A 23,851-nucleotide genomic window follows, 5' to 3' on the forward strand; every position below is an offset into this window, starting at 1 on the left:
ACTAGAGACTACAGGAAGGAGTAGTGAGAGTTTTATCGCCCTCTGCAGTTTGTGTGTGTAAGTGCAAAAGCTTACAGCACCTGGTATTCCCAGGCGGTCTCCCATCCAAGTACTGACCAGGCCCGACCCTGCTTAGCTTCCGAGATCAGACGAGATCGGGCGCGTTCAGGGTGGTATGGCCGTAAGCGAGAACAAAAAAAGCACAGAAACAGCCTTTTTATACATGCTGTGATGACACATGCACACGTTTTCTCTCCTATATAGAAGTTAAAGTCTCCAAACGACAAAAATGTTTGAATTACAAAACACACGGTTCTATAATAATCTAACATATGTTATTATGGAGATGTTACTGTGGGAAAAGTATTTCTGCAGCTCAGTGTTGAAGCTGCAGTTAACAACAAATAGCTGCATGCTTTCACTGTAACATATAAAGCTTGGCACAATAATATATATCAAACTGTGAGACACTTGCCACTTATAAAATGCCCTTTATATAGCAAAGCTTTCGCTTACGGCCATACCACCCTGAACACGCCCGATCTCGTCTGATCTCGGAAGCTAAGCAGGGTCGGGCCTGGTCAGTACTTGGATGGGAGACCGCCTGGGAATACCAGGTGCTGTAAGCTTTTGCACTTCCACACACAAACTGCAGAGGGCGCTGCTGCTCACTCACAGAAAACAGAACCAGAAAAAAAAACTTCATTAAAATGCTTATAAAAATAAGGCATTTCGCTTTTGTGCAAAAGTTGATAATCATCTCACTCTATCTACTTTTCTGGTGTGTATTTTCCAGCAGAGGTTTAGCTCTGTGTCGTGTGTCTGACATTTTGTGGATGTCAGAGAGCATCATTATTATTTCCTAACTTTAGGTTTCAAAACAGGAGGGAGACTGATATTTACTCACAGTAAATATCAGTCTTCCTCCTGTTTTCTATTTTGCAGAGCCTTATTGATGAGCCACAGCTGTTGTTTTATTTTCTCCCCCTGATATCTGTAACTTTATCATTTAAACTGTTGATATGGCTCCAAGCAGCCCTATTAACTTTATAATTGGCTTTTGTTTCCTCCTTTCTCCTCTCTATTATTTACTGCCGATATATTGTGAGTTTATATCAGTAGCATTTGAGCAAAACCTGGTGAGGATTTAGAAGAGCTTCAACATCCCATTAAATTCAAATTCAAATTTTATATGTCGCATACACAGTCATACACAGTACGATATGCAGTGAAATGCTTACACAACTGCTCGTGACCTAAAGAAAAAAGAAAAGGCTATGAATAAGATAGGAAATAAATATGAAAATTTATGGAAATGAAGAAATATAATGTCCAGTGTTGTGCAAGCCACATTATGTCTTGTGCAGAGCAAATATGCTTAAAGTGATTTAAGTGATGAAGTGAAAACAATGTCCAGAATGTCCAGTGTGTGTGTAAGAACTGCATGTGTGGGTCAGTACTGTGTGGTGGTGTGATTGAGAGACCGTATCGCCTGCGGGAAGAAGCTCCTCCTCAGTCTCTCTGTGTTGGTCTTCAGGGAGCGGAATCGCTTTCCTGACCTCAACAGAGAGAACAGTCTGTTGTTGGGATGGCTGAGGTCCTTCACCATCTTCCTGGTCTTGGTCCAGCACCGCCTGCTGTAGATTGAGTGCAGGTCAGGGAGCTCGGAGCGGATGGTGCGCTCAGCTGACCGCACAACCCTCTGTAGAGCTCGTCTGTCCTGCATGATGCTGTTCCCGAACCAGGTTAAGATGTTTCCCGCCAGGATGCTCTCTATGGTGCACGAGTAAAAGTTCCTGAGCACCTTGGAGGGCAGTTGGAAGTCTCTCAAGCGTCTGAGGTGGTAGAGACGCTGACGGGCCTTTTTCACCACGGTGTTGATGTGACAGGACCATGACAGGTCCCGCGTGATGTGAACTCCGAGGTATTTGAAGCTGTCCACTCTCTCCACTGGGCACTCGTTGATGACGGGGGTCTGGTAGTTCCTCTCCTGCTTAGTGCTGAAGTCCACTATCAGCTCCTTTGTCTTACTGAAGGAGGTTGTTCCTCTGGCACCAGTTCTCCAGATTCCTAATCTCCTTCAGGTAGGCCGTCTCGTTGTTGTCAGAGATGGGCTTTGATCTCATGGTGAAAAATTAAAAAGTATACACATTAAAATCTTTTAATATGAGGTTGTACAATGTCTTAAATTGACATGGCTAATGCCTATTAACTTCTCATCAGTGATCATGGATGAATAATGAAGGAGGAGGACTACCGCACTAAAGTGAGTTTACAATCCAACATAGAAACTGACCCCCTGAGATGGAAAACTTTTATATTCAATGATACTCAAAATCCTCATTCTTGACTTATTACCAAAAGAAAAAAAATTATTATATGTTCTGATGACATTCAGTTGGATCTGATTTACACATCAGAGGTTTGTTCAAGTAAATATATTCAAGTCAAGTGAAATAAAGAGCAGAAAACACTTCATGAGAAGCAATGCAAAACGTGACTTTCAGCAAAGGCCTGCTGTCACAGTGTGGTTAGACTGAGGGTTTGTCAACAGTCTGATGACACTGCATCAGAGACTTGTCTTTAAACACTTTGTTCTTTTCGTGACCACAACTCAACACCTTGTGAGTGTTTGCAACCTGGTAATGCACCGTGACCCGAAACTGTGAACAACTGAATCTGTTCTGAGAGCAGAAGAAACTTCTATGAATGCAATAACTCTAGATGTTATCACACTAACTACATATGTTATAATGTAACACTTTGTGTCATGTAAAACTCTGAAGTCAAGGTTATAAATGGCTGTTTTTGACAACTTTTGAGTTTACCTTTATATATTTCACTTTTAAAACTTTACAGTCATCATTTCATTGGGACTAAATCTAAGCAGGAATGTTTTTTAATCTCTATAAAAACGTTTTTAATCAGTCAATTTTAATATGAATTGAAAAATATAAATTGTATATTTCAAAACTATGTTTAAGTTGCTGATGCTTTTAACTGGACTTGGAGTATACATGCATAATAAACTGGACTGGGTTAAGAACACAGCTTCACTCTACAGGAAGGGCCAGAGTCGTCTCTATTTTCTGAGGACAATGCTCAGGATTTTTTCCAAATCTGTTGTGGCCAGTGCCATCCTCTATGCTGTTGCATGCTGGGGCAACAGGTTGACGGTCACAGGTGCCAACAGACTCAAACTGATCCGCAAGGCCAGTAATGAGTGGAGATGGAGATGGGCTCCTTCAGGGTGTCTAGGAGGCAGATGTCGTCCAAGAAAAGAAGATCATTCAATGAGAGACTGAGATTACCAAAATGCACCATTGAACAACACAGGAAATCATTCCTGCCCGTGGCCATCTCCCTGCACAACTCCTCCATCTAATACAGTTATACCAGCTGGCACATGTTCTACAGTAAAATAACAAATGACAAAATTCACAAGTTAGAGTTAAATGTCAGTCACACACATTTCCCCTCACCTCTTGATATTTAGAATTGCGTGATTTGTGTGTATCTCTCTATCTATCTATATATATATACACACACACACACGTAACGGAGCGGAAAGGCTGATTTTATTTCCCACAGTGTCGTTTTTCTAAAGGAAGGAAACCTTCCTCCAAACGGACAGAGCAGTGGAGCCGCCAAGGGAAAGCACACGATTAAAAACTGTAGAATTAAAATATAATTTATTATATTTAAATAGTTAAAAGTGTAAGATAAATTAAAACAACCTTGGCCAAGGGGTAACACAATAAAAAGCAATAAAACACCACATTAAAAGTCCAGTGGGATCCACCACAGCATAAAAGTCCCAGGGAGTTAAGAGATCCAGCGAAGTAAAAGGGAAACCCAGCGGAGTCCTCTCCTTCCTTTCCGCATTAGCGTCTTGATATGCTAGAGAAAGGGAGGAGCGGCAGTCACTATTCTTCCGGCAGTTTTTATTCAATAAAAGGGGATAAGTCGAAGACTTACCCCGGGTGGGCAGAGCTCTCAACTCCGCCCGCCGCTTCTTTAAAACTGCAAAGCCACACAGCCGTCCCGTGGCTTCCGCTGGTGCTGTCTCCGCTCTCCCCGCTGGTACTGTCACTCTCTGCACTGGTGCTCTCTGCACTGGTGCCCTCTGCGCTGGTGCCCTGTGCGCTGGTCCTCTGTGCGCTGGTGCCTCTGCGCGCTGGTCCTCCATTAGCCAACTCTAGCCGCCTTATATGTCACTCTGTAAATGATCTTAAAGCCTCACGTCAGGCCTCTCAGGCCCCATCTCTTAAGCCTCCGTGTCACTCCAGGCTCTCGTCGGTTCCCGTGACACTCATGGGTGCCTTCATGCTTCAGTCCTCTCTTGCCTCTCGGTCGAACCGCTTCCTTTGGTCTGCCAGGCCCTCTTATTGGCCTCTCTGGGATCTCTCGCAGGTGTGAACAGTTTATTATCAGGTAGGGGCGGAGTCTTTCCAGGACAGGTGTTCAATTTAAATAAGATAAAAACATGCAATAAAGCTCATACAAACAAACCCAATATACAATATTAAAATATTAAAACAGATAAAACATTGCAAAACATGCAGAATAAAACTCTAAATAACTTGTCCCGTTTCACCCCGTGACACACACACACACACACATACACATATATACACAATGTTGGATAACACCTCCCACCCACTCCATGACATGTTGGTCAGTCACAGGAGCTCGTTCAGTGAGAGACTGAGATTACCGAAAAGCACCACTGAACGACACAGGAAATCATTCCTGCCTGTGGCCATCTCCCTGTACAACGCATCCACTTAACACACTGTTTGCTGCTACAACTACACATGTTTCTTTTCCAAATATTTATTTATAAGTGACTTATGTATGTATGTATGTATATATATGTATATATTGTACTATTCTTAGTTAGCGTATTGTCTGTCTTGTCTTAATGTTGGTTTAAAATGGAGCACTGTAACAAAAAATAATTTCCCCCAGGGATCAATAAAGTATTCTGATTCTGATATATACATATATATACACATATAATCTGATTCTGATTATTCACTTTAAATATGAATACCACACCAGACAGCTCATATTATTCAGAAGGCACCTTTATTGCTTCAATGCAAATTAATTCAATTCAATTTTATTTATATAGCACCAAATCACAACAAAAGTCGCCTCAAGGCGCTTCATAGATACAGAGAAAAACCCAACAATCATATGACCCCCTATGAGCAAGCACTTTGGCGACAGTGGGAAGGAAAAACTCCCTTTTAACAGGAAGAAACCTCCGGCAGAACCAGGCTCAAATTAGAAGGTGATTAACAGCCAGATGCTGCTAATCCACTGCATTTGAATAATTGCTCATCAGCATATGTGAGCAGCTCTATAAAAGCAAACATTTTGGCAGTTTTCTGGTCTGGAGTATTCAGGTGTTTGTAAACACAATGTCATAATGTTCCCAGGAACTGATGACCCAGAAAATTCACCCCAGGGTCAAACTGTGCAGTGGTCAGAAAAAGCTCAAAAATCCAGAAGCTACATCTCAGACTCTACAGGCCTCAGTTAGCAAGTTAAATGTTAGAGGCCATGACAATTAGAAAAAGTTTGAATAAGTGTGGCTTGTTTGGAAGGGTTGCAAGGAGAAAGTCTCTGCTCTCTAAAAACAGCATGACAGCATGGCTGCAAGTTTAGTAGCAAATTTGCAAAGCATAACAGCACAAACACCGCATACCAGCTGTTAGCATGGTGGTGAAGGGGTGATGATTTGAGCTTGTCTTGCAGCTACAGAACCTGGGCCCTTGCAGTCATTGAGTTTTCCATGAATTCCCTTGTATACCAAGTAGTCTACAGTCAAAACTGAGTTTTGGTAATGCAGCAGGACAAAGATCCCAAGCACATCAGCAGAGCTACAACAGAATCAATGTCACAGCTGCACAGCAGTTGTGTGGTGAATTGAGAAAAGGATCCAAGATGCAGGCACTGACTGGGGTGCGAGTGAAAATTTATTTGCAGAGGTGATAAAGTGACAAAACAGGAAGAGCAGAGCGGGGAGTAAACAAACCTAAACTGGGAAAACTAAAGAACAAAACTTAAACCAGACACTCACGGGAGGAGGAGCGAAATGCACAAAGAGAGATGGCAGAGAGACGCAGAATGAATACCAGGTAACAGAATAATGCAGACTGACATGGAGTTAAACAGACGACGCGACAGAGAGCACAGGAAAACACAGGGCTTAAATACACGGGGAGTAATCAGGGAATGGGCCACAGGAGGGAGACACAGCTGGGAGCAATAAGGCTAACGAGACAGGGGAGAGGTAAAACTGAACACACTGACATGAGACATGAACTTTCAGAATAAAACAGGAAACTAACAGACACAGAGAACCAGACCGGACACTGAACTTGACAGGCAGACTCATGAGCAGACACAATAACACCATGGACAGACAGAGGGAACACAGAGAAGTGGAAGCAGGCAGGCAAAGAACAGAAACCTAACAAATGGCAAAATCACAACAGAATACACACTCTGAATGAACAAAAGCATAAGGAACACAAAACACTGAGTCCTCAGACTCAGGACCATGACAGTACCCCCCCCCCCTCAAGGGCTGGCACCAGACAGCCCAACAGAAACACAAAAACGGACCAAAGCCAAAAAAACCCCCCACGAACCAAAAAACAGAAAACGACCCGACCAGGGCGGGCGGTGGGGGTCCAGGACGGAGGGACATAGTCCGAAAAGGCCCAGACGGACAAGGTCAGGGGGCCGACCCGGAGGCCAAAACAGTTCAGTTCCGGGGGCCGACCGTGTGAAAGGCAGCAGCAGTGGGGCAGGTCCGGAGGCCGGCCACGCAGTAGGCAGTGGTGTGGAAACAGTTCTGGGGACCGACCGTGCAGACGGCAACAGCGGCGTGGAAACAGCTCTGGGGGCCGACCGTGCGGACGGCAACAGCGGTGTGGAAACAAGTCCGGAGGCCGGCCACGTGGAAGGTAGTGGCGGCGTTCAGGAGGGCGTTCAGGAGGGCGCCCACAGTGGCGGAGATGCCCAACAAGCGGCCTGGCAGATGACCGACGATGTGGGGGTGGTAGTAGGGGACCTGAAGGCTGCGTGGCCCCTGCAGCCCCAGGCGAAGCGGAGGCTGGACCAGACGAGGCGGAGGCGGAGGCTGGACCAGACGAAGCTGATGAGGATGATGAGGATGCGGAGGCTGGACCAGGCGAGGCTGAAGCAGAAGCGGAGGCCGGACCAGGCGATGCTGATGAGGAGGCTGGAGCCGGACCAGGCGATGCTGATGAGGAGGCTGGAGCCGGACCAGACGAGGATGAAGCGGAGGCTGGAGCCGGACCAGACGAGGATGAAGCAGTGGCTGGACCAGACGAGGATGAAGCAGTGGCTGGACCAGACGAGGATGAAGCAGTGGCTGGACCAGACGAAGCAGCTGATGAGGAAGCAGTGGCTGGACCAGGCGATGCTGAAGCAGATGCTGGACCAGGCGATGCTGATGAGGAAGCGGAAGCTGGACCAGGCGAGGGTGATGAGACTGCAGCTGGTGATGAGACTGCAGCTGAGGGCTGGACGGGCTCCTCGGGCCCCCCAGCTGACGAGGCAGAAGGCTGGACGGGCTCCTCGGGCCCCCCAGCTGACGAGGCAGAAGGCTGGACGGGCTCCTCGGGCCCCCCAGCAAAAACAGTCTCAGAACCAGTGGGCACTAAAGCCCCTGGCACACACAGGACAGAACCAGCAGGTGCGGAGACCTCTGGCAGAGACAGAAAAGAACCAGCAGGCACACGGGCCTCTGGCAGCGACGCAACAGAACCAGCAGGCGCACGGGCCTCTGGCAGGGACGCAACAGAACCAGCAGGCGCACGGGCCTCTGGCAGGGACGCAACAGAACCAGCAGGCGCACGGGCCTCTGGCAAACACATGGCAGACTGCAGCTGCACAGAGCATTGGGTCTGCTCAGGCAGCGACGGCCGGGTGTGGTCCTCAGCTGGCTTCTTAACCGCCAGGGGTCCTGAGTCTGCTGGGGGCTGAGACCCAGCCTCTGGGGAGGCCCTGGGGCAAGTAACAGTCTCTAAATTAGCCAGTTTCTGAGAAACTAGAGTGGTTTTAATGCATTTGTCTCTCCGCTCAAAATGGGTGCTAGGAACGAGATTCAAAATGGGTGGCACAGTATGGAGGGAACGGGTGATCGGGCTAATGGCATAGATGCAGGCTGGGCTAATGAACTGGCTAAAGGCTGATGTACTGGTTGAAGTGAGACTGGAGTTGGTGGTGGAGTGGATGAAACACAGTCAGCTACTGTTATGGATGTTTTGAAAATGCCAACTTGTGAGAGGTCAGTTACCACGAAGGTAGGTAAACGCCGTGTACTGTCTTTACCCTCCCCATGAACGGCCCCAGAAAACACAGTCCCAGAAGCACCAGCGTCCTTAAAACTCACCACAGCTGGTCGCACAGGAGTCCCTGAATCCGGCTGTGGGGTGAAGCGTCGGTGGCGCGAATGTTTCCTCCCCACCGCTGACGGCTCCGACAGGCAGGGAAAAACCTCTGGGGGGTCGGGCCGTGAAACCTCCGGTGGGTGAATCTGAGACGGATGCTTTGTGGCGGTCGTAGTCCATTGTTGCTGGGCACAATTGGCTACTTCCCGAGCTTGCACCGCTTCCTGGGCTTTATGCAGCTCAGCGATTAAGTCTGTAAATCCCCGGACCTGGTGGAGATAGGGATTTCCGGCTAGGATTGCCTCAACGGCATTTATCCCCACAACTTTCGCTCGTGCATTGGAGGTGTGGGTTACCCAGTCCACCAGGCGTAGGGCACGTGTGAGGTCGCTCTCCCCGGCCAAGACCGCTGGATCCATCTTGTGGTCGCGTCGTACTGTCACGGCTGCACAGCAGTTGTGTGGTGAATTGAGAAAAGGATCCAAGATGCAGGCACTGACTGGGGTGCGAGTGAAAATTTATTTGCAGAGGTGATAAAGTGACAAAACAGGAAGAGCAGAGCGGGGAGTAAACAAACCTAAACTGGGAAAACTAAAGAACAAAACTTAAACCAGACACTCACGGGAGGAGGAGCGAAATGCACAAAGAGAGATGGCAGAGAGACGCAGAATGAATACCAGGTAACAGAATAATGCAGACTGACATGGAGTTAAACAGACGACGCGACAGAGAGCACAGGAAAACACAGGGCTTAAATACACGGGGAGTAATCAGGGAATGGGCCACAGGAGGGAGACACAGCTGGGAGCAATAAGGCTAACGAGACAGGGGAGAGGTAAAACTGAACACACTGATATGAGACATGAACTTTCAGAATAAAACAGGAAACTAACAGACACAGAGAACCAGACCGGACACTGAACTTGACAGGCAGACTCATGAGCAGACACAATAACACCATGGACAGACAGAGGGAACACAGAGAAGTGGAAGCAGGCAGGCAAAGAACAGAAACCTAACAAATGGCAAAATCACAACAGAATACACACTCTGAATGAACAAAAGCATAAGGAACACAAAACACTGAGTCCTCAGACTCAGGACCATGACAATCAAGGTGTTGCAATGACCAGGTCACAGTCCACACCTCAACCGGAAAAACAGTGCTGGGAACTTAAGAGGGCTTTACATAAACAATACCACAAACCTCAATGAACTGACAAAACGATGTAAAGAAACGTCAGGCGAATGGAGACTAAGAGTCATACAGAAACAATTTGGTGACGCTACTGCTGCTAAAAGGTGGCTCTGCAAGCTACTCACTCATGTACAGTGCTTAGTTTTTCAGAGTACTCTATAGATTCCTATGAAAACACTCTTTTCCACATGACTGTATGTCAGATAAAAGAGATACGATCTGTGAAGAGGATTCTGAGAAGAGAAAACATCTGGGGACCTGCCCCGAAAAGTTCATTTTGTTCATCTGGACGTAGAGTTTTCAGTAGCAGGAACGCTCTGTCACTCATCCGAGTTCGACTTCAGACTTCTTCTGTCTCAGCTCAGTGCAGGTTTCCCCAACCTTTGTTTGAATTTAGACTTTACATATTGTCCAGTTTCAGCAAGGGAACTGAAAATTGTGCTGAGGATAAATGATAAATTAGGCAGATGTAAATGAACAACAGCTGCAGGCTGGTGGCTCTGACATCACACCTGATGGACACCTAGAAGGCTAGATTCAATTGTTTTGGAGTTTCTGAAGACCGTCTATGACTCTGGGGTGACATCAATCATCTTTTATGGTGTGTTCTGCTGGGACAGCTGGGGCTTCCCTCTTTCCCCTGCTGGGATGGGCACGCACACGTCGCTGAGATGTGTGGTCTCAGGTAACTGGTACTGCTGGAGGCTGCAGGTGACATAGTCATACTATACCAGTGTAATAACTGAAATAACACAAATAGAAATGAATAAATAAACAGATAACATAGTCACATGAACAAGAGGAGCCTATAGAGATTCTAAGTAGCTGATCTTGCAAAAGCAAAATGTGTTCTGCACCACAATGCATTCAGGTCACAATTCTGATTGCAAAAGCTGGCAGATAGGACAGGATATTAAAAATAAAACAAAAACCCACCTCCCACCACATGCAGGTCATCCTAGCAGCACTGAGCAGCTCCTACAGTGACACGCTGCTGCAACAACAGTGTGCGAGGAGAAATTTCAGATATCTTTCCAGCTGCTGTCAGACTCTACAATAGAGTCTTAGTGCCCACTTTAAAATTAGGTGTATACAACATCAGGGGAATAACAACACGTGATATATTACACCGTGCCATTATTTACTTAACAAAAACTAAGCCAAAAGGCCGTTTCTGCACTTTTTTCACAAATGTCAATATTTTTTTAATTTACTTATTTTTAAAACATGTGGTTTATTGAATTGAAAAAAAAAATAGCTGCAATTGTTGTAACGCGAGCTATGAAAGACAACCTGCATCTGCAGCTGTGGTCACTGGTCCTCACATCATGTTTGCAGCATGTTCTGAACCACAAACAGAGCAGTGCTAACTGGTGGGCTGGTGATGTAGACACTGATGCTAGTTAATTTAAGGTGGGGCTGCTGAAATGTTTAAAAGCTGAAGCCCCCAAAGTTTTACTTGTCTGTGACACAAATGAGCTCCAACCTGCTCAGGTAGAATTTAATAACAGCTGAGCTGCACTAGACCTGGTCTCTGCTCATCTTGACTCCTCGTTTGGTAAGAACTTTTTATTTGTATATTTAAAATCTTTTATAGACAACAGGCTTATTTTGAATAACTCGATCTCCTGCCACACTTATACTCACATTCACTAACCAGATATGGGCTTTAAAACATGCATCATCTGGGTTCTGTGACCATGAATATCGTGAATAAGAAATGTGCATGCACAGGCAGAGGCCTATCTTTTTTTATTTATGTTCAAATAATGTTCAATTTTAATTCCCCTTTAGAGCATTTCATTTACTGAAGACATCTTCACCACCTGCTGTTCCAGACGACTGACTCGTGCCTGAACTCCTGCAGGTTAATCAACCAACCACTGATCAGTAAAGCAAAAAATACGGTAAGTGTCCTCATTTGGAAAAAGTTTGCTTAAAAGTTTCATAACTTTCTAATATAATAATTACATTTAACAAGAATGTTGTCATGACTGAGTGCAATGACCGTTTCCCTCTGTAAGGTTCAATGTGTGGATGCAAGTAGAGAAGTTGTCTTTAGATACACCTCATGTATTTACATTACCATATGTAAGTAAATGATTAAAATTAAATTAAAATTGCCTGTTTTAAAAATATCCAGTAATACTCTAAAAAACGTACACAATATTATTGTTCAACATGTCCTCCAGTGCCTCTGATAAGTTTCAAAATATTTACTGAAGAAAAAAATGACTGGTTTAGATGTTGAATTTTTTGAAGCTGTTATATTGATTTTGATTTTCTTTATTTTATCATTTAATGATTTAAAAGACTACATTAAAGTAACGACAGCTGTTTTTGGTTATTTTTAAATGATGGTTGGCGTTTACTAGATGACCCTCAAGCACCAGGAATTCCTTGCTTACGGCCACACATTGAACCGTAAATGGCGACGTAGACGCGCAAATTATTTTCTAGAGTAGATAGCGAGCCAAAATTAATATTTCAACTGAGGGGTGCTTTGCAGACATATTTTCAGGCACTTTCCAATAACCTGCAGTCTTTACGGTGAGGACACACAAACATTAACCCGACTGGAACATAACTGTATGAAAATATATCACCTGTATTTATGTTCGCTTCGTAGTTACACTGTTTAAAACAAAATATTAAACCAAACTGCGGTAATTACCTGTCCAGCAGAGAGCTCAGGTAAATTCTTTCTGTCTGCTTTGCTTTATCAGAGATCGTCTGTCTTTTCCTTTCGACTTGTCTCTCCGCGCTTTCTGCTCAAGTCAGCCCCCTCCTCTGCCGCGCATGCCCGACGGGGTCTGCGCAGCTTAGTGTTGCAGTTTCAAAATAAAAGCTGCCAAAAAGCGAAACATGCTGCCTTCAATGTTTCAAACCATGTTCCAGGGTTTTTAGTTCACCATGTATAATGTTAAAACAAGAAAATAAAAGACAGATCTGAACGTTTGAAAATGTTTTGGAAAAACTCCATAAAGAATAGATGAAAAACACTGAAATTATCCTTTTATTTATGTTGATCCATTAAGTTGGTTCATTTTTTTGTTACATAAGTTGTTTTTAAAGTTAAACTTGTGTGGGTTTCTATATAAGTCAATAAAAAAAAAAAAGCCATTAAAAATGAAAAGTAAACTCTGCCAAAGAAACTGAGAGGTTCTGGAAGCGTGGAGTTCAGTTTGCAAATTTATCTAATGCAAAAAACATCTATGAATAAAACTTTGTTGGCCAGCAGCTTTTCAAAAAGACAAAAAAGAAAAAAGATGGTCATAAAAAGAGGCTATTATCTGGGGGGAAATAATCATTTAATCCCCTGCTGAGTTTGTAAGTTTGTTCACTTATATTAAATAATCAGTCTCTAATTTTTTTTTAAAGTATTTTCATTTTGATGTAATGAGACAGAATATCAACCAAAATTGAATAAAAAATGTATTTGCTAAAATAAATGAATTGATTTATATGTCACTGAGTGAAGTAAGTATTTGATCTCAAACACAACTTAGTACTTGGTGGAGAAACCCTTATTGCCCAGCACTGCGGTAATATGTTTCTTGTAGTTGGTCACTGGGTTTGCTCACATCTCAGGAGGGATTTTTTTTCCACTCCTCCTTCCACAAACTCTCTAAATTCTTTAGATTTCTTTGCTGCTGTTTGGTAACTTTAAGCTTCAGCTCCCTCCACAGATTTTCTTCAGGACTGAGGTTTGGAGACTGCCTTAGCTCCACTCCATGTCCTTGTGCTTCTTCTTTAGCCACACCTAAAGTATGCATCAGTGGTATGTTTTAGGCCATTGTCATGCTGGAAGACCCATCGATGACACATCTTCAGTCTTCTGCCTGAGAGAAAGTGGTTCTTGTCCAAGATTTTGCAGTACATGGCTCCATCTACTGGCCGCCTCAATGTGGCGAGGCGCCCCACAGTATAATGTTTCCACTTCTGTGCTTGACAGTGGGGATGGTGTTCTGTGGGTTACACTCAGCATTTCTCTTCCTCCAAACACAGTGGGCTCAGTTCATGCCACAGAGTTTTTGATTTCAAATGACCACAGCATTTCCCCCCAAACCTTCTCTCAATCATTTAGATGTTTACTGGCAAACTTAAGACTGGCCTGTAGTTTTGGGCTGATCCAACACCTTTCTCATGATTATCCTCACCCCATGAGCCAAGATATTACATGGAGCAAGATAAGAGGTCTTTGGTCTTGACCATGACTTTTCTTGTCCCTGAGGTCCCTTGCCCGAGTAGACCTCAGTAACTAATCCTTTTACACTTCTTCAATCTTGCCCATGGTGGTGGAGATGGAGTTGGAATGGAAGAACTTGGTACTGTGGACAGGTGTGCTTTATACACATAATAAACTGAGATTGGGAGTATCTGTAATGGACTGATTGACTGTAATCCAGTCTGTGGGAACCAGAACTCTTGTTGGGTTGTCGAGGATCAAAAACTTACTTCACTCAATTATATGCAAATCAGTGAAAATAAATCATGTATTGTGTTTTGTTTCTGTTGGTGTTCATGTCTCTCTCCAGTAAAATAAAACATCCACAAAAGTTAGAGACTGTTTATTTCTTCATAAGGGAACAAATTTACAAATTCAGCAGGGGATCAAATACTTACTTCTGCCACTACAGTGATGACGCTTTTGTTGCATTAAATTCTTGATCTGGAAAATGTTCCTGTTTTTCTCTCTCCAGGAAACAATGAGGATCATGTTTACCTGTTTGCTGCTTGTGCTGCCCTTTGTTACTGGACTCTCAAAACCAGCCAATCTTCAACCCAACCGAATTGAGAAGCGACTGAATGAAACAAATTATGAAAAGTTTAGACGACAGCATGTAGATGCCAAGATGAGCGTGAAAAAATGTGATACAGAAATGAAAAAAAAGAAAATATATGCTGATCGAAACAAATGTAAGGATGTTAACACATTCATCCTCAGTGATTACAAACAGGTCAAAGCCATTTGTAACGGTCAAGGAAGATATGATCAGACGAATGGCACGACAAAGAGTGTAGCAAAGTTTCGCATTGTTAGATGTGACCTAAAGAACAATGGAGCCAGGAAACCCAAGTGTCAGTATAAAGGCACACTTCTCACTAACAGAATAGTTGTGGTCAAATGTGAAGGAAAGTTACCTGTGCACTATTGTGGTGATGAAATGACCTTTGAATCCAATAATGCAACTATAGGAAAAATCCCCATGCGCTCTACTTCTGTACCCACAAATTTACATTTCTGAGATAACAAAAGAGCAACATTTAGCATCAGCTCTAACTAAACGTCGCTGGAAATGTCTTCTTCATTATACGTTTTTATTTGAGTCTGTCTTAGCAATAAGTATATACATTTTTTAACATGTGATCAACCTGTATTTCTTCACATGTTACATGAAATAACATAAAACTATTATTTCCTTCTGATGAGGGAATTTTATATTCATCCCACCAATACCGACATATTAATTGTACTGACTGTAGGATGCTGTGTAGAAATAATCTCTTAGATCCAGCTTGCTTCTAATAAAATATTTTTTATCTGATCACAGAATAAGCATATAATAAATGTCACTTTTTGGTGTTTGTTGGTTTTTATATATTTATTTTTTAACATTTGGAGCATCACCAGTTACAAGACTCACAAGCTGACAAGTTCTTATTCAGCGCCCTGTCTCTTGTTTCTTTTGTTTTTAATGTCATCCAATTTTTTTGTTTTCATTTTGGCATGCGATTCATTTCTAAGACTTTTCTAAACGTCTAAACGTCGTTGCCATAACGGAGGGGGCTTGAGCATTTGCCCCTTTCCTCTTGGACGTCCCAAAAGCCCTGTTCTTGAGGCATTACTATTTTTTAATCTGTGTACATGTGCTGTCTGTGCCCCTCAACAATAACATTTAACTAATAACCCCAATTTTGCTAAATAAAAGGATCTGGCTTCCACTAGTCACATGATGCCCATTAACTAATTCTCGACTTTGACGGCAGAGGGCATTGGTTACGAGATCACAAAGAACATGCACATTTTTTGCCGCCTGGGTGGTGCGGAGCTGTAAGCGAAACACACAAAGTAATTGGGAGATGCAGACTGGTGCAACAAAAACCAGTAAGTAGGTGTAGAGCGTACACTGTAGTCTATAGCAGCGGTCCCCAACCCCCGGGCCACGGACCGGTACCAGGCCTTGAGTCGTTTGGTACCGGGTCAAGAGTAAATAACTTACATTATTTCCGTTTTATTTATTATCCGACTCTGAACAGTGTTTTATTTGGAAAAAGACTGAATTCTCTCAGTTACTTCAGTCTATGACTGACTCTTGACGCATGTCAAGATACATTAGTTAATATTAAACCCACAAACTAGCAAAATTAGTAAAAAACAGATGTCTTTGGAGGGTTTCTTTGCAAAGGAAAAAAGGCCCAGTGAGGAGACAGAAGAAGAGTCTATGACAACTACTAAGAAAAAGAAAGCTGCATTTAACAGACAACAAGTGGATATATTGCAACAGGTGATTCCCATGCACCAAGCCCGCTCTGCATAATATATGTGGAGACCAGCTCTCCAATGAGGCAATGAAGCCTTCAAAACTGCTTCGTCACTTGGAGACATTAAAAAACAAGCCTTTGGACTAGTTTAAAAGAAAAAAGCAGGAACAACAGGGACAGAAGCCATTACTGAGGGCCTCCACAACAACAAATACAAGTGCACTGAGAGCATCATACTTGGTGGCTAACCGTATTGCTAAGGCTAAAAAGTCATTCACTATTGGTGAAGAATCGATCCTTCCTGCCACTAAAGACATTTGCTGTGAACTTTTCCCCTTAATATTGGTATGATCCCAGCTCAGGCACTGAGCGAGGGGGCGGGGCAGCTGCTGCCTGCGAGTGCGCTGTTGGAGAAGCGCAGCGAGGCAGACAGAGAACTGAAGTTTGACCAGGTTCCAAAGGAAATCATTCGTACTGTACAAATAATGTAAATATGACGGTGCATCACAAAAGATTGATATCAAACTGATCACTTGACCCATATTACGTTACTTGCTCTTCAAGTGAATCAACAAAAGGTGAAATGAAAAGCCGAACAACAACAATGCTGTTTCTTTAGAGAGTCTCAGCTTACATGTGTGTTTATTTCATATTTTCAGTTGTTTCCCTCCACGGCTAAATAAATCGGTTTCAGTTATGCACTGATATACAAGACTGGACATAAGGAGCTTCTTTCAAAGAAAAACTCTGGTAGATGTTATTTTATATATTATGCTTTGTATGTTGTTCAGTATATTTCTATGCAAAACAAAAGGAATTTCAATACACAGCAGTACATTCACAGTTGAAACCAGATATTTACATACACTTTATGGAAAACACAAGAACATTTTTTTACTGTACAACATCAATTTAGAGTAAACTTGTTTTGTTTTGCATAAATAAATATTGAAATATATTTTGAATTAGTTAAAGAGAGAGAGCTGTCTCTTTTTTATCACTTTCACCAAATTTAGGAGCACATATACACTAAGTTTATTGTTAATTAATAAGAAAACTCCAGACGATTCCATTCTGAGCTGAAGAAGCTTCTGATAGGTTGGTGGCACACCTGTGGATGCATATAAGGCAAAACACAGAGCCTGTTTCTGTGACATGGGAAAATCAAGAGATGTCAACCAAAACACCTGGAAAAGAATTGTGGAGCTCCATAAGTGTGGCTCAATTTGAATACAATTTGGTGCCATTTACAATTAAGAAATACAGACAGTTTCTCTCTTTACTCTTAAAGTTAACAAATATGTTTTTTATATTTATCAACATAAAAAATAAACATTTAGTCTGATTTGATGTTACAATTAAAAAAGTGTTTTTGTTTTTATCTGAAGAGTTTGTAAATATCTGGTTTCAACTGTATATTTGATGATGTTGGTGTTTGGTTTGATTGTCAGCACAAAGAGGGAGAGAGAGGGAGGGAGAGAGAGAGAGAGAGAGAGAGAGAGGGAGAGAGAGAGAGGACAGAACAGAGATGAACAAGAGCAGGTGAGACACACATGTTAGTCAAATGGTTGTTTACCAAAAGTATCAGCGTATCATAGGTCCTCATGTATCTCGTACCTAGTGTTTCTTTTTAGGTTTGTTATTTTTCAAATTCTATATTTATTAACTTTTGCAGGCTTGTTTGCACAACAAGGTTAAATAATTATCTAAACTTTTCTGAATCTAAATATTGTACTTTGGTAGAATTAAAAAACAAGTGTAGTGCCGGTCTATGATGATTTTTAGTGCTACTATCATCTAGCTCTGATTCTGGTTCTGTCTTGGTTAAATCCTAAGTAGTCCTGCTTCTGAACTGTTGTAGTCCTGTTTTAATTCCGGATCAGTTCTGGGTCTGGTTGAATTGGGGTTTAGTCCTCGTGTCTTGATACAGCCCCGACTTCGTTCTGCCTTGCTGCTTAATTAAAAAACTACTTTAAGGTGTCCTGCACATGTGATATATTTTTCCCTATATGAATATGAACTCAAAACAGAGCCAATTAATCTTTCAGTCATTTCTTCCCCCCCACCCCCCAAGTCCCAGATGCATACTACCCTTTAGGGCTAAGCCCCGGGTGTATCAAATGTCTGCCTCTGCTCTGCTCTACAACAGAATCACAAAGGTGTCTCCAATAAGCTGCAGAGATGATTGTTGTTTTAATTTTTTAACGGTACACAAGCAAAAAATTAGAAGAGAGGTCATGAAGTTTCTTACTAAACAGTAGCGCCCTCTGCAGTTTGTGTGTGGAAGTGCAAAAGCTTACAGCACCTGGTATTCCCAGGCGGTCTCCCATCCACGTACTGACCAGGCCCGACCCTGCTTAGCTTCCGAGATCAGACGAGATCGGGCGTGTTCAGGGTGGTATGGCCGCAAGCGAAAGGTCAGCTCAGAAACGGCGTTTTTATACATGCTGTAATGACACATACACGCTTACGTTTTTGTTTTCTATATTTAAGTTAAAATGTCCAAACGACAAAAATGTTGGACTTCCAAATCGACCCAACACACCGTGTGCTCTCTGTCACTTTAACACTGTGCTGTAATCAACGAACATGTCTTCTTATCGTGATGTTACTGCGGGAAAAGCATTTTTGCAGCTCAATTTGAAGCTGCAGTTAATAACGAAGGTTTGCATGTTGTCGCTGTAACATATGAAGTTTAGCACAATAATATAGATCAAACTGTGAGACATTTGCCACCAATAAAAGGTCTTTTTCACAGCTTTGCTTTCGCTTACGGCCATACCACCCTGAACACGCCCGATCTCGTCTGATCTCGGAAGCTAAGCAGGGTCGGGCCTGGTCAGTACTTGGATGGGAGACCGCCTGGGAATACCAGGTGCTGTAAGCTTTTGCACTCCCACACACAAACTGCAGAGGGCGCTTCTGCTCCTGCTTGTGCTAAGAGGCATGAGAAGTTAACATTTATGGGTGATAAAATCCTTTTTCTATATTTTTAACATGAGAATATCAGTTTTCCATCTTGTGTTCCAGAGTAATCGGACAAAAGACAAACGTAGAACAAGGAAAAAAGAGGCCAAGTGTCTCACCTATAAAACAAAATAGAATAGAATAGACTAGAATTCAACTTTATTGTCATTGCACATGCACAGGTACAGGGCAACGAAATGCAGTTTGCATCCATCCAGAAGTTCTTTAGTGATATAGATATATTACAATATATATTAGCAATAATATAGATATGTGAGTATATTACAGAAATGGGTCTATTATGGTATGTTATAATGTACACGGTATGAAGTATGTTGTGAATATTCTATAACTATAAGTATGTACAGGCTGTAGTGAGTACAAGCTATGTACAGGATATGAACAGGATATAAATATGAAAAACTATACAGAATATGAAATAAATAACTTTACAGAATCTGGGATATACAGCTATACAGAAATGTGAACTATGCAAGTTGTAAACAGTTGTAGGATTAAAGATTATCGAATGTACAGAATGATTATTTACACAGAGCTATACAGTAGCTGAAAATTACTGTTTTCTGAATAGTCTCACACAGATAAACATTTGCAGGGAATACCTTTTCCTTCAAAACAAACGTCACAGACTGTGTTTTTCTTTACTGATTGTATTTGAGTAGAAACTCAGATTAAAATGGCATGAGTGCTCATAAAAGGATTTAACTGTAAAAGTAGGTGTAGTGGATCACTTTGCATAGATGTAGATAAAAGTGCAGTAAGCAAAGACTACAGTGGTCATTGAGCAGCTGTTCCTATAATGTGAATCTGGGATAAAGGCAGAGATTATTTGTTTGCCTTTGTTTCCTGGTTCTTTCTTTCTTATCCAAATGGAAAAAGAGAGCATAAAAGTACTGTTTACAAGCAGCTTATCTACCTCATTGTGCCCACTATCATAAAATCTTGGTTGACTGAGCACTGAGCCATCTACCACTCGAAATTGAACCTGTGTGGGACAACAACAAAGTCCAGTATACTAAGTTTCAGTAATGTGCAGTTTTTTCTGTGGAAGATGTAAATCTAAATAGATGTCCTATTGTATGCATAATATACCACTGAAATGTATAAAACAATTTCTAAAGACAAATTTCAATTTATTTTAGATTTTCTCAAATCCAAACAGCGCTAAAAGCATACACACAGTCAAATATTTTTCATACGAGGTGCTGAAGGTTCTGCAATGTTCTGTCAGTGCGCCCCAGGGCAGCTGTGGCTACAATGTAGCTGCCATTACCAGTGTGTGAATGTGTGTGTGAATGTGTGAATGACTGAATGTAGTGTAAAGCTCTTTGGGGTCCTTGGGGACTAAGTAAAGCGCTGTACAAATACAGGCCATTTACTGTGCGTGTGTTTATGCTCAAGTGTATGAATAAATTAGTCAGTTTGAAACAGTTGCAATTTAAACAGTAGAAGAGTGGCACTATATTTATATATTTATAAAGAATTTCAAACAACAATTAATTGATGGTCAAAGCAGGTTTATTTAATTAATATCCAGATTTCCAATTAGTTCCGAATTGATTCAGCAGCAAATCACATCACCAGTCACTTCAAGGCTGTATGTATTATTGTAAGGTAGACCCTACAATAATACATACAGAGAACCCAACAATCATATGACCCCCTATGAGCAAGCACTTTGGCGACAGTGGGAAGGAAAAACTCCCTTTTTACAGGAAGAAACCTCCGGCAGAACCAGGCTCAGGTCGGGGCGGCCATCTGCTGCGACCGGTTGGGGTGAGAGACTGAAGACGTTTGTTGTAGGTCTGATTGAAGGACTGATGTGATGGTAAGTTGTCTGCTGCTCCGCTTTGAATATTGAGAGATTAGTTGATGGATTTCAAGCCAAATTGTGCCCAAGTTTAAGACCACATTCATTGGTTGTTTTTGTTGATGTTATTGTTTTGGGCTTTTTTTCCACAAGAATTTCTAGCTCCCCTAGAATTCTGGCCACCCAAACGATGATTGCTGCTGAGAGAGCACAAGGTTTTGTCCCCCTGTACTATTCATGTCAGTGCAGGGGGTTCTCCTTGAGAGGCCAGGGTGGAAAAAGGGATGCTTCAGAACCTCCAAGGGTGTTATGCGCTGATTTGCATCCAAGGCCAACATTTCTTTGATTAGCCTTACAAATAATGATTGGCCATTTTCCGGTCCTCGCCTAACCTTTAGCAGTTGTTCGAGGTCATCGAGACGCTTAAGTTTTATATATCGAGTTTCTTTAGATCGATAATGTGTCTCGTATTGAAATTGTTCTTGGGTCTTAAATGTCCAGCGCTGTTTGTTGTAGTTATCCTCGATGAAGTAGCAGTCAGTGTACAAGCCAGACTCTAGGAGATGATCTGGTAGCTGACCCTGGGTTTCAATTATGAATTTTAAAACATCATAATCGTCTTCCCCAGGATAGAGAGGCACCCCTGTAGCAAGCTCCACAGCTACCAGCCCCAGAGACCACATGTCGATTGCTTCGTGGTATGGAATGCCAAGCATAACCTCAGGTGCACAATAACCAGTTGTCCCCACACAGTCACCAGGAATCACTGCAGAAGCAGGACATGCGAGGCCAAAGTCTATGAGTTTGACTTTGACGGGAGACTCAGTGCGGTTCACAACCATGATGTTTCCAGGTTTGAGGTCAGCATGCACTATTCCCACAGAACCCAGGTGGAACAGAGCATTTGCAAGCTGATGCAAAATTGGCCTGAGTTCTCTCATTGGGAGACCTTGGTTATTCCGGTCCCCAATGTAGTCCCACAGGCTTTGGTCGAGCAGTTCGAAATTCAAGCAAATGCGCTGTCCATCGAGGAAATAGTCGTTCCATTCCACAATGTTGCACCTGTCTGGATCCAAGCGTCGTAGCTGCTCCAGGATGAAAATTTCCAGTTTTGCCTGGAGCAGAATTTCAGGGTCGCTCTTGTTGACTTTAATAGCAACAGTTTTGTTATTTTTTGTATCGCGACATCTGGTTACAACACCAAAGCCTCCTTCTCCAAGGAAGGCCTCTACCACGTGGTGATCTCCTAAAATGGTCCCTTCCGTTATTTGAAGATCATCTTCAGAGGCAGATGGGTTGGCTGAGGTGTTGATGTCTCCTTTTTGAGGAAATTCAACTGAGTTTTGGAAACTGCAGCTGAATTTTTGCGATCCATGACTTTTCCAGCTTGAAGGCTGCTGAGAGAGCACAAGGAGTTCTCCCCCTGTACTATTCATGTCAGTGCAGGGGGTTGTCCTTGAGAGGCCAGGGTGGAAAAAGGGATGCTTCAGAACCTCCGAGGGTGTTATGCGCTGATTTGCATCCAAGGCCAACATTTCTTTGATTAGCCTTACAAATAATGTTTGGCCATTTTCCGGTCCTCGCCTAACTTTCAGCAGTTGTTCGAGGTTATCGAGACACTTAAGTTTTATCGATCGAGTTTCCTTGGATCGATAATCTGTCTCATATTGAAATTGTTCTGGGGTCTTAAATGTCCAGCGCTGTTCCTTGTGGTTATCCTCGATGAAATAGCTGTCAGTGTACAAGCCAGACTCTAGGAGATGATCTGGTAGCTGACCCTGGGTTTCAATTATGAATTTCAAAACGTCATAATCGTCTTCCCCAGGATAGAGAGGCACCCCTGTAGCAAGCTCCACAGCTACCAGCCCTAGAGACCACATGTCAATTGCTTCATCATATGGAGTGCCAAGCATAATCTCAGGTGCACAATAACCAATTGTCCCCACACAGTCACCAGGAATCACTGCAGAGGTGTTACATGCGATGCCAAAGTCTATAAGTTTGACTCTGACTTGAGACTCACTGCGGTTCACAACCATGATGTTGACAGGTTTGAGGTCAGCATGCACTATTCCCACAGAACCCAGGTGGAACAGAGCATTTGCGAGCTGATGCAAAATTGGCCTGATTTCTCTCATTGGGAGACCTTGGTTATTCCGGTCCCCTATGTAGTCTGACAGGCTTTGGTCGAGGAGTTCAAAATTCAGGCAAATGCGCTCTCCATCGAGGAAATAGCCGTTCCATTCGACGATGTTGCACCTGTCTGGATCCAAGCGTCGTAGCTGCTCCAGGATGAAAATTTCCAGTTTTGCCTGGAGCAGAATTTCAGGGTCGCTCTTGTTGACTTTAACAGCAACAGTTTTGTTGTTTTTTGTATCGCGACATCTGGTTACAACACCAAAGCTTCCTTCTCCAAGGAAAGCCTCCACCATGTGGTGATCTCCCAAAATGGTCCCTTTAGATATTCCAAGCTCATCTGAGCCGAAGGATGGGTTGGCTGACATGGTGTAATGTGTCTGTTTGCGCTGTGAATTGGTGAGAAACAAAACTGAACTTGTTTTGGTTTCTCTCGTAAATTGCTCTCAAAACTTCTCAAAAGGGTTTTAGTTGCTGCAGGTCAACGTCCGTTAAGCATAAAGTAACAGGTGAGCGCTTCTATTTATAGGTTTTGGATCAAAGCAAAGTTATGACGTCAGAAAGGATCAAAGCAAAGTTATCACGTCACAAGCGATCGAAGCGATTCTAATATGTGCGCATGCGCACATATGAGAAGCGATCGAAGCGATTCTAATATGTGCGCATGCGCACATATGAGAAGCGATCGAAGCGATTCTAATATGTGCGCATGCGCACATATGAGAAGCGATCGAAGGGATTCTAATATGTGCGCATGCGCACACACGTGCTTGTTTGTGTAATATTGTTCACAGTAAA

General features: G+C 42.8%; 1 protein-coding gene and 4 non-coding genes across 5 annotated transcripts; 2 read left to right on the forward strand and 3 right to left on the reverse strand.

Annotated features, from left to right (window-relative positions):
- Positions 1-68: 68 nt before the first annotated feature.
- On the reverse strand, positions 69-187 carry LOC147302545 (5S ribosomal RNA). The gene has a single exon (XR_015127399.1). It is a non-coding gene; the product is annotated as a 5S ribosomal RNA (ribosomal RNA).
- A 323-nt stretch (positions 188-510) lies between these two features.
- LOC147302546 (5S ribosomal RNA) lies at positions 511-629 on the forward strand. The gene has a single exon (XR_015127450.1). It is a non-coding gene; the product is annotated as a 5S ribosomal RNA (ribosomal RNA).
- A 17,783-nt stretch (positions 630-18,412) lies between these two features.
- On the reverse strand, positions 18,413-18,531 carry LOC147302547 (5S ribosomal RNA). Its single transcript, XR_015127414.1, has one exon. It is a non-coding gene; the product is annotated as a 5S ribosomal RNA (ribosomal RNA).
- A 356-nt stretch (positions 18,532-18,887) lies between these two features.
- On the forward strand, positions 18,888-19,006 carry LOC147302548 (5S ribosomal RNA). Its single transcript, XR_015127451.1, has one exon. It is a non-coding gene; the product is annotated as a 5S ribosomal RNA (ribosomal RNA).
- Positions 19,007-20,607: 1,601 nt separating this feature from the next.
- LOC147302549 (uncharacterized) lies at positions 20,608-23,627 on the reverse strand. Its single transcript, XM_086282302.1, has one exon. The coding sequence runs from the start codon at positions 23,419-23,421 to the stop codon at positions 21,085-21,087; it is 2,337 nt and encodes a 778-aa protein (XP_086138428.1). The 5' UTR covers positions 23,422-23,627; the 3' UTR covers positions 20,608-21,084.
- Between the last annotated feature and the right edge of the window lie 224 nt (positions 23,628-23,851).

Source organism: Aulonocara sp. 'chitande type north' Nkhata Bay, linkage group LG23 (assembly GCF_057382095.1).
Source record: "Aulonocara sp. 'chitande type north' Nkhata Bay isolate Kocher_YH1m ecotype deep benthic linkage group LG23, A_spYH_male_GT1.1, whole genome shotgun sequence".
In the NCBI taxonomy this organism is placed as follows: Eukaryota; Metazoa; Chordata; class Actinopteri; order Cichliformes; family Cichlidae; genus Aulonocara; species Aulonocara sp. 'chitande type north' Nkhata Bay.

Excerpts from the sequence above, each read along its gene's own strand:
- LOC147302549 (XM_086282302.1), bottom strand. The coding sequence starts at position 23,421 with ATGTCAGCCAACCCATCCTTCGGCTCAGATGAGCTTGGAATATCTAAA.